Here is a 12,764-nt window from a genome sequence, read left to right on the forward strand (position 1 = left end):
TGCCGTATGTTACCGGTGCATTTCGCGCGCTATTTCCGCTGAGTGCCATTGCATGCTCCGGCAAGCATGGCAAGTCCTTGTCCTCTTTCACGCTCATCGCGACAATAGCTATGTGCGGCTCAGCGGCTCAGCATCCGAGCCCAGCTCTGGCTGCTGAGCGTGATCGCTTTCCTGGTATTACACTTACCGTGGACTCGCAGCTATATGGTAGGACTTCCGCTTATGCGCCGCCGCTCGCCCCGATGTCCATTTGCTCCCGATAACTACTTTGGCGACGCATTGATCGCCATCGCCGTTCCCGGGACCTGGCTACTTTGCAATACAATGCAGGCTTCGGGGCTTCTGTGCCCGATCCCCGCAAAGTCCATCCATCGCTTGCTCGGCGAAGTACTCGTCCAGCCACTACCATGTTCCTGGCGGCAAATATAAATATAACTCTAGGCCCATTGGTGGCCTTGGCGTTAGCTGAGATAGTGGTTTGCTTTCGGCTGGCCATCTACCAGGGCGGACTTATCGCTCTTTATGCTCCGGTAGTCTCTCTGGGCAGAACTTGTATGATGCGCTGGGCAGCTGCTGCAGTTACTCGTGCCAACTTGAACGATCAGGAATTAGTAGGGAAGGTTATATTCAAGTGAATAGCCAAAGTAACTCGTTTGTCCCGATTGTATCATACCTTTCAACACCATAAATCGCTACATGGTAGTACATGAGCTATACAGAATAAGTAACGAATGTTTGTCAACATCTGGACATGTACGGACTTCGTCGAGGCAGAACCGTTAGATCCATTTCCAGTCCATTGTGAGTGGGATCTTCCTCAGCGTCATCTGATGCGACACAGCGATGAGACGCCATAGCCCGCCGGTCGAGCTGGCACGAGAGCAATCAACGCAAGCACAACACATAATCAGAGAGCCGCCACGCACCTGTCTTCCTCACTCCAGCTATTTGGACGGAGCACAAACTGCATCTCGCACACCCAGCGCCATCCCCGCGCCTCGTCGACACTCGGGCAGCGCGCGGGGTCGACGTAACACGTGAGCATTACGCCCGGCACATGTGCTTGTGCATACACGAACACGTCGAAGAGGATGACGACGTCGTAGTTGACTTGCGGGACCGCGTCGCGTACGTTGAATGCGAACGAGTCCGGCAGGTCCAGCAGCGCGGTGAGGACGCCTGCCGTTCCCATGTGCACCGGCACGGGGCGAGAGGGCAGCTCGGGAGGAGAAGACAGATACGAGAACTGGCGAAGGGAGAAGAGTGCTTGTTGGGAGTAAGCAGAGGCTAGGTCTGAGCGGTCAGTGTCGAAGACGCGGATGTAGCTGTCAAATGGTCGGTATAATGGGTATAAGAAACGCGGGGATTACTCACTTCCTGAGCCACTCTATCGCATCTATCTGGAGCCTTTCGATCTCTGCTTCTGTCCATATCGGCTCCTCCAGACACTTGCTCACAGCTAAGCTGTCGACGACAGAAAAACTTAACTCCGGTAGTTGACTCGATTCGCGGCGGACAGGAGATTCAACTGCATCGATAGACATTGCGCGACTGTCCGCTGGCGCTGGTGAGGAGACATCGTTCTGTCTCGCACTGTGCTGATGGTTCTTGGCTACGCTCTTGTGTTCTTCCCGAGACAGACATAGCTCATCGTTGCTGTCCATCTGAGCATCGCCTGTCGCGGCATGGTCAACTGAAGAAGGCCGACACTTTGTACCTGCTGGACCTCTCGGACCTAAATCCAGACCGGATGACGGATGCGACGGGCTCCCAGTGTGCTGCCGGGACGATCCGTGCTTCTGCTTATGCAAAGCGAATAGCGATAACGGCTGCGCTCTACTTGGACTGGGCGTGCCTATCTGCATACTCTCAATGGCGGGCTGACGTTGTTGTATAGGGGGTGACAGACTGGGGGTTGGCAGATGCCTCGCTACATCCACGGAATTGACTACGGTATCTGATGATGACCGGGTGGACTGAGGGCGCTGCGAGAACGAAGGGAGTGGAGGCGTCGCTGGTATGGGCAGAATCTCTGGAGTTGCATCATGACGAGAAGCTTGCGGTGGAGAGTGGTCGTTGAGCAGTGGGTCCGAGGGTTTGGGTAGAAGATGTGGAAAACCATCTGCGTCCACCATGACCGGGGTCTGTGTCGACCAGCTGATTACCAGGCCGTCTGAGCTGCGTATATGCTGAGGAATGGCATTAGAAATTGAGCACGGGTACGTACAGCAATTTCTGGCCACCAGCTTCCACTGGGATCTCCAGCATTTGGATGCGCCTCTGAAACTCCTTGAACCTATCCGTTGTCCATGCTCTTCTGGCACTCGGATCCCGATACTTTGGCACGGGAGTTACACGGTACACGCCGCAGGTGACAGGAACAGGGTCTTGCGGGACTGAAAGGATAAGCGGCTCTTCAAGTTCTGTTTTGATTTCCAAGAAAGTTGGATTCGTTGTGGGCTGAGGAGTGAGAGGTACCTGTATTACTGGCCATCTGTTCAGGTTCGGTGATTTGTGTCCAGGATTCCGCTGCATCCCGCTTACGCGCCGGGCATCACTGGGCTCCTTATGAGAAGGCAAATCGCTGGTCTTGGCTTGGGAACGTGTACGACGAGATGCAGCAGGCGTGGTCGATGCTGAGGAGGGTTGGGAACCTGAGGCATTTGGAGGATTACCGCCCGCATGTCCTACTACCGATGTAGACTGAACGGAGCCCAACTTGCGACGCTTTAGAGGTGGAAGCTGGGAACGACCAGGGGCATGCACAACTGCGACTTTGGCCGCGATATCTGGAACGGTCACTCTAGCGTGCTGTTTACCGGAACGCGTTATTTTGGGTTGCTCTACAGCATATTCAGCCGCTCGACCGTGATCTCATGTCTAGGATACATACGCACGTCCCCGTCCATGTCTGACTCCGCCTCTCGTGTGCCTGCCGCATGCCCATCGCCATACATCCCGGGTGTGGTTCCCTTGCGTACGACACAGACAACAGATTTTCGAGCTTAGCGAGAACTAGGAACTAGAGAAAGAGGTGTATAAGCAGTGTTTAAAGAGGACATGGATGAAGTGGTTCAAACTGCATACACGCTGTTAGCGCCCGTTAAATGCTGCTTGCACGCGCGCGTCGTCGCGCCTGGACACCAGAGCGGCGGGCTGCGTCTGCCTACACGAAAGCGTCGCACTAGAACTCACCATCTTAAGGAAGCGGTAAGTCGATGGTAAGTGGTATTTTGGCTCTCGTATTCAATAATACAACTGTTAGCTGATGCTGCAAAGTTGAAAACGGCTTTACTCTTCGGTGTAAGGGGTGCCCTAACGGATTAATGGGGGTTGGGCATAATGTACAGTATCAATTTCCACAATGGCAGCACCGTTATCAGCGACGAAGTCGTTAATGAAGCAGTATATGAGCTTAACTTCCAGCTATTTACCCACGGCTAACAAATCAGACGCCCATGCAAAGGACCGCATTCACACGCTTTACTTACTCACTTGACGGGAGCCGACCATTTCTTCTGTAATGACGCACTTTATCCTGATTTTATCACTCAACACTTCCGCTGCTCGAATGACTCTCAAAGCCGGGGGATACAGCGTGAGCATTTCCGACCAACATTTACTGTGACTTTCGCGAACAGGGCCTCCAAGACGCTGGCCACACAGCTTTGTAACCTCCGTCTTCTCATCTGTTAGACTTTCAAGATAAGCCGCGCACATTGATTTGCACGGATGCCATGAGGCTTGGGATTGGGTGTATCCTGTGCAAGCGGTGTATGAACCAAGTATCCCGTTATTAGGGTTCAGATGTTCTTAAGTGCGTCCATCCTCGCAGCCTCGCAGTCGAACGTCTCCCTCTTAACTTACACCGCAACCGATATTGCACAGAGTCACCTCTGCTTCCCCCATGCACAGTGAGGTGTACGCGAGCGAACTGAAGAAGACCGTTCAAGAGGGCGAAGCCCTTTGGTTTCCCGAACCGAGCCAAGACGGCGAAGTTCAAATCGGAGACGTCGGCTACATCCACGAAGGGGCTTTTATGCGTCTATTCAATGCCATCGACCCCGAAAAGTATCCAGTCCTGACAGCTTTGGAGGATTATCGTCTTCCAGCGGCATTCGAACCACTGCGGGACAGGCGAGCCCAGCGAATAGACCAACGCCTTAGAGCTCTCGCGCCAGGGCCGTACAAGAGCAAAAGTGTAGTCACCAGAAAGGTCGAGGCATCCGCATCTGCGTGCGTAGTTCATATCTAGTTGGCTGCATTATCTCATAGTGCTCTACAGATCGGTGGCTGTTGAAACGAGCGTCGGTGCTGGGATGGAATACGAGTGCACCAAGGAGAAGGGCGCGCTTCTGATTCTGAGGAGCGACGCGAAGAAGGTGCAAGCATCCTCAGAGAAGACATTCGGGGATTACGTGGCGAAGTTCCATGACTCGTGGTGCAAGTTTGCTTTGGATCTGGGGATCGCATCCGCCGAGGCTATGGCTAGGAAGATAGTGCTGGTCTGCGGCTGGGTCAAGACGTACCCCGATTGGTCCGTTACAGCCTTCACGTCCAGCGGCAGTAAATTCCGTGCCTCGCTCGACGTCAAGACCATCGGTGTCGGCGGGATCACCGGGTCGTATTCTGGCACGGAACATGTTGAAGGGCCGGTCATGAATCGGTGGGGCGTGTACGCGCGCGCGCGCGCGCCGGAGGAGGAGCGCATCCAGAACCAGTGCATTTTCGTCAAGTGCATCTATGCAAAGCGTCGGCACTGGCCATACTTCTTCAGGGCCGGTGCGGGACCGCACCAGCTACCTGACCAACGGGATGCGAACTCCGGCCAGGATGGGCCTGCTATTGAAGTATCGAACGAACAATATCAAAGTGATACTGAAGCTGGAGACGACATGGTACGTTTGCTAATACCTGGACACCTTTCTTGCCTGAGTTAACGAGCTGTAGGTTGTCGATCAAGATTACAGTCCGATGGACGCTGTATTAGATTATATCCTAGAGGTGCGTCTTTTTTCCGCGGCTGATTATGCTGGCGTTGATGACGTCTATTCAGAGCTCGAATGCTGCAACTGCGGTTTGCAGCGATCAAGATCTCGAGGACATACTTTTTGTCAGTCTCTTTTGAAATTATATTTGTTACTACGCTGACTATGGCTTGTAGGGTGTCGAATGGCCTGAAGACCTGAGGGCGTATCTCAGAGAAACGCGTCCGAGAGTCGAAGTAAACGACGACAGCAATGGTAAATATGTATGTTCCCTCGCTGTAAATGTGATTACTAACTCAGTCCTAGTCGGAAGACTCTCATTAGAGGAGGCCATCCGAACACGCATCGAACGTGAACTCACGCCTGGTACAGAGGACGTTGATATACACTGGGGTGGCGAGGATCAAGATGGCAGACCGATCAGTCAAGATTTAGACGTCTTACCGAGCAATAGCCCACTCGGGCGTGGCGAGGTCTTGTTAGCCGATCAACGCAATCGACCCATCCAGTGGCCCCACATAATGTTCAAGGAGAAAGACGAAGAGAACAACTCTGGGCTGTCTATGTCCACATCTCCTGACGGCAAATATCTGGCCACGACGAGCGAGGACGCTGCAGTATACGTTTGGGATCTTCGAACGGGCAGGGCAGTTGGCCGGCTCGACGGGCACACTGACACTGTGTGGTCCGTTGCATTTGCGCCTGACGGTTCACGCATAGTGTCTGGCTCCGCAGATGCAACCGCGATCATCTGGGATGTCGACGTGTTCATGCACTTCGTCATCCTACAGGGGCACGAGGCTGACGTTTGGAGTGTTGCGTACTCTCCCGACGGGTCAAAGATCGCGACGGGCTCGACAGACTCCACAGTAAAGCTCTGGGACGCCAACACGGGAACGCAGCTCCACTCGTTCGGGGATCACGCTGCGCATGTTATGCACGTCATTTTCTCACCGGACGGCGTCTACCTCGCATCTTGCGCGGACACAAGCGTCATCATGTGGGATGTGGAGACGGGCACGAAGGTGTCTGAGCTGGAGGGACACGACGGCGCGATCTGGTGCCTGCGCTTCGCCCATGGCTCCGACCGCATTGTCACTGGCTCAGAGGATAACACGGCCCGCGTCTGGGACGTGCAAAGCGGCGCGGAGCTGGTCACGATCCACGAGCACATGAGCCCGGTCTGGTCCGTCGCCTTCTCGCCGGACGACAGCGAGGTTGTCTCAGGCTCGTCCGAATGCACTGTCGTTGCGTCGGACTCGTTCAGTGGAGAGCAGCTGCGCGTGTTCAGCGATGACTCAGAATCCGCAGTCGACGTCGTGGCATACTCGAATCGCGGTGACCTCCTAGCGTCTGGGACCGCGGACGGGGTCGTAAAGTTGTGGGATGCAAAAATTGGGGACTTTCTGGCTGAGTACCGGGGACACGGGGATAAAGTCAAGAGCGTCAATTTCATGCCTGATGACGGCACCCTCGTCTCTTCTTCGGAGGATGGCACCGTGAGGGCATGGAGCGTCCGCGATGTGCTGCGATTTTTCTGAACACTTCTGCAGCTACTGGAATGTTTATCGTGGCTTGCATTGTCAGCAGATACAGATGGAGAGACAAAATTTGCATATTTTTGGGTTTAAATTTTGTTTCTCACCGAATTTGCGCATCTGGTATTCTGCTACACGCTCACCTCTTTGGCAGTTTGCTCATTAGCTCTCGCATACCAATCTCGCGCTCCCGCTGGCAGTTTATTGACCATCCCACAATATTCTTCACACACCAGATAGGACATGTGTTGTGGCAGCCGGAACTAGCACGAAAAAGAAGTCGAGGCAGGTGATGCAGCTGTGCAGACGTCATTCAGCCGCCTACTCACTGTGAACGCAGATTCTGGCAGAGCTCTTCCTCTAGAAGATACGCCATTACCTCTGCAAGGCCCATTGCACCTTCGTGTAGCGAAACAGCCATACACCGCACACGCCCGCTTATAAGCGACAACCTCAGGGAATCGTTCGTAAATATGAATGCCAAGTACGTTCTCTTCAACTCTTGACACTTCTTGCAGAATTTTAGCTTAATCGCCGGTTTTCGCTAGCTCTTCCTCAGGAAGGACTGCTTCCGTATATACATTCGACCTCATGGTAGAGCGTTAGCCTAGTCTTGAAGAGTCCCGCACTTGTGGCCGCATCCGACAGTTTCGTCACCCTATACCCACGCGATTATATCTCCGCCTAATGGTCGCCCGTATAGGTGCAGAGTTTCTGTGAAAAAGCTATGCCTGTTCGCGGCTGTGCACTCAAGACATCTTGGAAGCCGTGGGTTCGACTCCGGTGCACCATTCTAGATCAAGAAATATGGAATGCAATACGTACCTGAGTCAGTCAATGTTGCCGGATGGCCTTCTTCCATTATTCGGCGGAACGGCCCTTCAGCTGGATAGCAGATTTCCGGGAGGCGCTACTTGGCGTTGCGTCCGACCGATGCGTCTTCGTCGGCCTTTTTTTACATCAGGCGGGCTGTGTCGCGGAACTCGGTGACTATTGCACATGCAGAGCTTTACCGTCTACCCAAACGACTAGGTATTCGCTCGGGGGGCGCATCTCCTAGTATGCGGCATACCGAGGCCCTGGAAACCGATGATCCAAGTATGTATCCCTCCTTTAATGCGATGGCGCACAGAGAATGAATCTATTTGAGCAGGTAGAGATTCTTCTAGAGGCAGCTGAGGATGTCCTACTGGATTATATACTGGAGGTACACTAAGTTAGGGCGACGTACGAGGATGCGAACTTATCGATTTCTAGTTATCAGGAACTTAGTTGGCTATATGCACTGATGAAGACCTTTTCGCGAAGTGAGTCTTTTGTCGATGGCTATGGTCGGCCGACACGCTCGCTGCTGATTGTGTGATTTTAACAGGAGGATGGATAGCTGGATGATCTTCTCAATTTTTTTCCACCAGAGATGCCCCAGAGCCATCGTGAGTGGAGATGGCAGTGCGTAGCACCGCCTGCAAGCAAGGAGTGCTCTGGAGTTTGCGACAATTTTTTTCAGAGTCAGGCGGACAACGAGCAGAAATGAAAATCGATCAGACTTCCGGGAATACTCCGAATCCCCAGACAGAGGCGCACAACTCGCCTGTTACTGGGATAAGTATATGCCATGATCAGCCAGGTACCATAATTCTGTTATGCGGGCTTCTCGTGAACCCTTAGCGTGCTCAGGCCGAGCGATGAGGACGAGCCGCTGCGGACAGCGGGTTACTGATCGTCTCTTCGAGAACGTTTATGGGTTGTCGATTGATGTGGGTAACCCACTGTGACACTGCCTCTGTCTGCGCGGCATCGATTCCTACTGGTGCTCTGCTGAGCAAGGACTCGAGTTCTGTTCCCACAATTCATTCAGACTGCTGTTCTGCTTATGTAACCCATCATGACACATCGGCCGTGCTCCAACATAACCGTCATCACGTAACAAGACTCCGCTGCCAAGGAAGCTCGGGAGTGGCGGTCGGACAGCTTTGTCTTTCCAAGGGCTGTGCTTCGGGTCTAGCGCATTCTGCGAGGAACTTCCCAATATGCAGTGCATGCTATTGCTGACATCGGAGACGAGTGGAAAAGGCGCCCTTGCCCTTGTCCTGGCTTGTGCGTGCCGCTTTGCTATATAGCCGCGGCCTGACTAGCCTGATCCCCTCTCAGATCCTCACATTCGCATAATCCTGGTGCCTCCGAAATATGGGCAACGGCCACTCTGTAGCTTCGGAAATGGTGAGGACTTCGAGCATTACCAAGAGACTGATCACTAAATTTTATATCCTTGTTTTCCCTTTGGTCGCCTGGTGTGCTACAGCCAACTCTTCACTTCGATAGGGAATTCAATGTCCAACTTCCAGAGGAGGTTATAGGTCATATCGTTGCCTCCCTCAGCGAAGAAGCCATCACAGCCGAACCCGGGTACAAGAATCACCTCGCCTCCTGTGCTCTGACATGTCATTCTTGGCACAAATACCTCCACCCGTACCTCTTCACGTCTCTCACCTTGCGCACACACGCGGATTTGGACGTCCTCCTCCAGCTCATCGACAGTGACGAGAGGATCCGGACGAGATTGACGCGTCTGGACCTTCATGAGACGGACGAGTGCTGGATACACCACGCACTCCACATCCTGCCGAGCCAGCTCCCCGCCGTGACCAGCCTAGGATTGCACAGCCCTAACCTTCTCGACGCCTCAGATCCCAACTGCACGTCCGACGCCCTTCGCGTCCTGTGCGCCGACCTGCCGCAGATCCGTAATCTCGAGCTCGGCGGCTCAGCATTCGACGACTTCCCGACCTTTTCCGCGTGCGTCTCTGCTTTCCCGTCTCTGACCCAGGCTCAGTACCGCGGCGTCACCTGGACTCGGCCATCGGGCGGTGCACGCGCATCCGAGCGCACGAACCCGGCTGTGGAGGTGGACACAGTTAGTGGCGGCGTGCCTTGGCTGTGGACACTCGCGAGTCCTTTTCCGGGGGAGGATACCCCTGTCCTTGCGGATGCGGATGCGGCAGTGTTCACGCGGCTGGTCGAAGTCGCGATGTACAATTCCGCCAAATGCACCGTCTCCTTGAAGTCACCCGACAGTCCTCGTGGACAGCAATGTGAGTTTGAGATCTTGATCTGGGCACTTGACGACAGTACTTATTGCCATGGTGTAGGGGAGGTGATAGTTCGCTGTGCAACGGGGAACAGCGCAGTCGTCTCTATAGCACCAGATATGTCTCGTCAGGTGAAAGGGACCCCCATTTCCACTATCCGTTCGGCATCTCTTCGTTTAACCCCCGCGGGTTCGACGGTGAACGACGAGGCCCATGAATGGATACAACACATGGCGCAGCTCGATGCTTCCTGTAACGCCCTTCCGCAAGCGGTGTCTCTCGCTCTAGACTGGGAATACGTTGGAACAGTCGAGTGGTACGTCATGCAAGACCTGAAGCATACCCTCTTCCGTCGGCTATGGGCGGCGAAGAGGCTAGTATACCACCTCACAAAAGGTACCGAGCCGCGAAGAGCTCTCTATCTTCCCATGGCATTGAGGCACAAGTAGCTTACCAGACGTGCAATCACATATACCTGACACTCGCACAGACGATACCCCCGATACCCCAGAGCCATCACATCTTAGTGTAGAGCTTGTAATTCCTACTATAGACCATCCTAATTATCAGATGATAGGTGCTGCCGCATGCGTGCCTGGCCAGATGGAAGTGGGACACATGCTGTCTCTGGAAACGCCTGTGGCAATGGAAGAACGTCAGCGTCGGCCCAAAGCTCTACAACGTCCATTTCATCGTCAGGTGGTGGAGGCGAGCCTTCATGACCCGGCTCACGACGTCAGTCTCCAGCCCGCATGCCCCATGACTTTCGTCCGGCAGACCGATAAGAATCGTCACCGTGGCCGTGGATTGTTTGGAGGAACGATTAAATTGTCTACAGGTATTAGACCACACGGAACTCTAAGCGTCTACAATAAGTTACAAATAATATGTATGGCCGTTAGAGAGCTATAACATACAGTCTAGAGTGTCTACGGTGTTTTAGCGCGTTTGTAGATAACATAAACGCGAAAACGCATCTAGTAAGGCGGCACAGCAATGTACTTCGCAAGCCTGTTCCTCAACTCTTGGCGCGACTCTGCGTAGCGCTTCTGGTAGAACCCAACGCAGCGCTCGCACGCCGCGCCGAACGTTGAGGCGATGCGCGCGTCGAGCGGTTCGAGCGCACTGCACCCGGCGTCCGCGACGATCGCATCCGTCTGCGCCTTCTCGTGGTGGTACTGCACGTCCTGCGTCGCAGGCACGCAGCGGTGCGGCGTCGGGCAGAAGAACTCGTCGTAGATGTCACACGGCGTGACCTCGAAGAGGTCCTCGACGTTCGCCGCGAGCACGTCTGTGAGCCCCTTGCGCGCGGCGAGGCACGCCGCGACGTCGTCTTCGTCGAGCCGCGCGCGCTGTTCGCTCGCCTCGCCTCGCAGCGCGCTGTGTGCCAGCGTCCCGGTCGGCAGCCGGCAGCAGTCGTAGAGCGCGGACAGGTGGAACTCAGGGAGGTGCAGCAGTCGGGAGAGATTCGCAATCTCGATGGGGAGCACGTCATTCTCGCCGATGATGAAGGAGCCGTAGTCTTTGCGCAGCTTGTCCCATTCTTCGATGTCCTTCGGGTAGTGCCGCCTGAGGCAGAGCATGGCTTCTTCGAGGAGATCTTCGGCGTCGTACTTCTCACCAAGTAGGAGCAGCGCCTTGACAGCAGGCCACGTTGGCTTTTTTTCCATGGAGAAGCAATATCTGGAGGTATGGACATTAATGTGGTTCGGCTTGAGGGTAATGATAGTCGCAGACGTACTTGCGAGCATCGTAGATAGCGTCCAAGAAATAAAATAGGTCTTCAGGCGAATCGGGTAAGTGAATTACGACACATCCAGGAGACTGCGGGGCATCAGGAGGTTGAGGGAAGCTGAACATGTCGTTGAAGACGGTGGACTTCCGCGTAACGACACTGCGGTGGACGCGGAAGGTGACGCGGTTATCGGCGATTAGGACGAGATTGCCGTCATCCATCCACATCTCGGGATGGCGAGGGTATCCTGTAAGTGTCCATGCCAGGTCGTCAGCACCCAAGGACAGTACGAGTCAAACGTTTCAACGCACCAAAATCCAGGGTGTCTGGCTCTGTGGTGACGCAACTCATCGTGACCTGCACGTTGCTTGACCAGGTATGGCTGCACAAAGCGTACTTGTCCATCAGTCAAAACACGCAGCGCAAGTAACGCCATTGCGAGACGCACCTGGTGGAAGGGGAAATGTCGAGGTCAAGGTCTGAATTTCACCCTCATAATTTTTCGTCGCCTGTATTTCACCGTTGAGCTCATCGTGCGTCTAACCCGCACTGGTGTCCTGAGATGGCAACCCTGGAGGTATACCTGAAATTTGGCCCCTGGCGCGGCGTCGGTCAGCGTCGGCGGCGCCTGCGCCCTTGCTGACAGATGATTAGTCTGCTTCCGCGCTGTGTAACCCACGACCGCCTTGTGCTTCCGCACAAGGAGCTGGGAATGACTCCGGCCAAGAGGGTCGAATGCCAATTCACGTATAGAGCCCCAATGATCCTGTGAACCTGCTAAAATCAAATCCAAAAGTACCGGGGAAAGGACCAAAGGTGGTCAAATGATAAAGCTCAAAGTCATAGCTGGGGATCTCGGCCCAATCAAATCATGATTGGCCGTTCCACAGCGTGTAGACAGACATATTCACCAAGACAAATCTGACACAGATATCGTCAATAACTTCGATATGCTGTGTTGTATATTAAGTGGAAGAACAATATGACTGACCAAGATCTGGTAACAAGACCCAGTCGCCACTGACTATACGCGTGGACAGCACTCGGCTATACCCTAAACCTATGCCATGGGTAGGACATACAGGCCCGTACATCAAGACATGCTGATGCGAAATATCATATATGCGCAGCCAATATTGCAGTCTGCGCAAGAATTCGAAGCAGTGGAGGAGCGGTGTCTTCGAGGTGACGGTATACCTTTCCCGTGAGTTGCCAAGGCTCATAGTTTTCACCTTGTTGTTAGCGGAGATAAGCAACACGCCGCACAGAGAGTTGAAAGCAGCATTTCGAGACCGCCAGGTGCACGATAAAGTGTTCAATGCGAGATGGTGATGGTGGCAGAGAAGGGAGGCACCGAGAACGCATGAGCAACACAGGCGCCAGGGCACAGCACTGCGCAGGACGACCTGAACAC

General features: G+C 54.1%; 5 protein-coding genes across 5 annotated transcripts; 3 read left to right on the forward strand and 2 right to left on the reverse strand.

Moving 5' to 3' along the window:
* Window positions 1–543: 543 nt before the first annotated feature.
* Window positions 544–3,114, reverse strand: PHACADRAFT_178840 (uncharacterized protein). Its single transcript, XM_007401355.1, has 3 exons — window positions 1,375–3,114; window positions 927–1,325; window positions 544–870 (listed from the first exon to the last, which is right to left on the reverse strand). Exons 1-3 carry the CDS (start codon window positions 2,133–2,135, stop codon window positions 780–782), a joined length of 1,251 nt encoding a protein of 416 aa, XP_007401417.1. The 5' UTR covers window positions 2,136–3,114; the 3' UTR covers window positions 544–779.
* A 405-nt stretch (window positions 3,115–3,519) lies between these two features.
* On the forward strand, window positions 3,520–5,151 carry PHACADRAFT_153708 (uncharacterized protein; the record flags this gene model as incomplete). Its single annotated transcript, XM_007401356.1, has 3 exons — window positions 3,520–4,254; window positions 4,307–4,902; window positions 4,964–5,151. The coding sequence occupies exons 1-3, from the start codon at window positions 3,908–3,910 to the stop codon at window positions 5,149–5,151; spliced, it is 1,131 nt and encodes a 376-aa protein (XP_007401418.1). The 5' UTR covers window positions 3,520–3,907.
* PHACADRAFT_130937 (uncharacterized protein) lies at window positions 5,152–6,751 on the forward strand. Its single transcript, XM_007401357.1, has 2 exons — window positions 5,152–5,243; window positions 5,295–6,751. The coding sequence occupies exon 2, from the start codon at window positions 5,510–5,512 to the stop codon at window positions 6,527–6,529; it is 1,020 nt and encodes a 339-aa protein (XP_007401419.1). The 5' UTR covers window positions 5,152–5,243; window positions 5,295–5,509; the 3' UTR covers window positions 6,530–6,751.
* Window positions 6,752–8,697: 1,946 nt separating this feature from the next.
* PHACADRAFT_264849 (uncharacterized protein) lies at window positions 8,698–10,179 on the forward strand. Its single transcript, XM_007401358.1, has 3 exons — window positions 8,698–8,746; window positions 8,829–9,618; window positions 9,676–10,179. The coding sequence occupies exons 1-3, from the start codon at window positions 8,714–8,716 to the stop codon at window positions 10,062–10,064; spliced, it is 1,212 nt and encodes a 403-aa protein (XP_007401420.1). The 5' UTR covers window positions 8,698–8,713; the 3' UTR covers window positions 10,065–10,179.
* A 261-nt stretch (window positions 10,180–10,440) lies between these two features.
* Window positions 10,441–12,681, reverse strand: PHACADRAFT_264852 (uncharacterized protein). Its single transcript, XM_007401359.1, has 6 exons — window positions 12,342–12,681; window positions 11,934–12,271; window positions 11,799–11,859; window positions 11,662–11,746; window positions 11,357–11,597; window positions 10,441–11,298 (listed from the first exon to the last, which is right to left on the reverse strand). Exons 4-6 carry the CDS (start codon window positions 11,699–11,701, stop codon window positions 10,593–10,595), a joined length of 987 nt encoding a protein of 328 aa, XP_007401421.1. The 5' UTR covers window positions 11,702–11,746; window positions 11,799–11,859; window positions 11,934–12,271; window positions 12,342–12,681; the 3' UTR covers window positions 10,441–10,592.
* Between the last annotated feature and the right edge of the window lie 83 nt (window positions 12,682–12,764).

The sequence above is a fragment of the Phanerochaete carnosa genome (genome assembly GCF_000300595.1).
Source record: "Phanerochaete carnosa HHB-10118-sp unplaced genomic scaffold PHACAscaffold_12, whole genome shotgun sequence".
In the NCBI taxonomy this organism is placed as follows: Eukaryota; Fungi; Basidiomycota; class Agaricomycetes; order Polyporales; family Phanerochaetaceae; genus Phanerochaete; species Phanerochaete carnosa.

What these genes read in the sequence shown, in the direction of transcription:
- PHACADRAFT_178840 (XM_007401355.1), bottom strand. Translation starts at nt 2,135, where the DNA reads ATGGTGGACGCAGATGGTTTTCCACATCTTCTACCCAAACCCTCGGAC. An exon ending in GCGATAGAGTGGCTCAGGAA is followed by an intron (nt 1,326 to 1,374) that starts GTGAGTAATCCC and finishes ACCATTTGACAG; the next exon opens with CTACATCCGCGTCTTCGACA. An exon ending in AGCTGGAGTGAGGAAGACAG is followed by an intron (nt 871 to 926) that starts GTGCGTGGCGGC and finishes CTCTCGTGCCAG; the next exon opens with CTCGACCGGCGGGCTATGGC.
- PHACADRAFT_130937 (XM_007401357.1), top strand. Translation starts at nt 5,510, where the DNA reads ATGTTCAAGGAGAAAGACGAAGAGAACAACTCTGGGCTGTCTATGTCC.
- PHACADRAFT_264849 (XM_007401358.1), top strand. Translation starts at nt 8,714, where the DNA reads ATGGGCAACGGCCACTCTGTAGCTTCGGAAATG. An exon ending in ACTCTGTAGCTTCGGAAATG is followed by an intron (nt 8,747 to 8,828) that starts GTGAGGACTTCG and finishes GGTGTGCTACAG; the next exon opens with CCAACTCTTCACTTCGATAG. An exon ending in CAGTCCTCGTGGACAGCAAT is followed by an intron (nt 9,619 to 9,675) that starts GTGAGTTTGAGA and finishes GCCATGGTGTAG; the next exon opens with GGGAGGTGATAGTTCGCTGT.
- PHACADRAFT_264852 (XM_007401359.1), bottom strand. Translation starts at nt 11,701, where the DNA reads ATGAGTTGCGTCACCACAGAGCCAGACACCCTGGATTTTG. An exon ending in GCCAGACACCCTGGATTTTG is followed by an intron (nt 11,598 to 11,661) that starts GTGCGTTGAAAC and finishes GGACACTTACAG; the next exon opens with GATACCCTCGCCATCCCGAG. An exon ending in GCTATCTACGATGCTCGCAA is followed by an intron (nt 11,299 to 11,356) that starts GTACGTCTGCGA and finishes CCATACCTCCAG; the next exon opens with ATATTGCTTCTCCATGGAAA.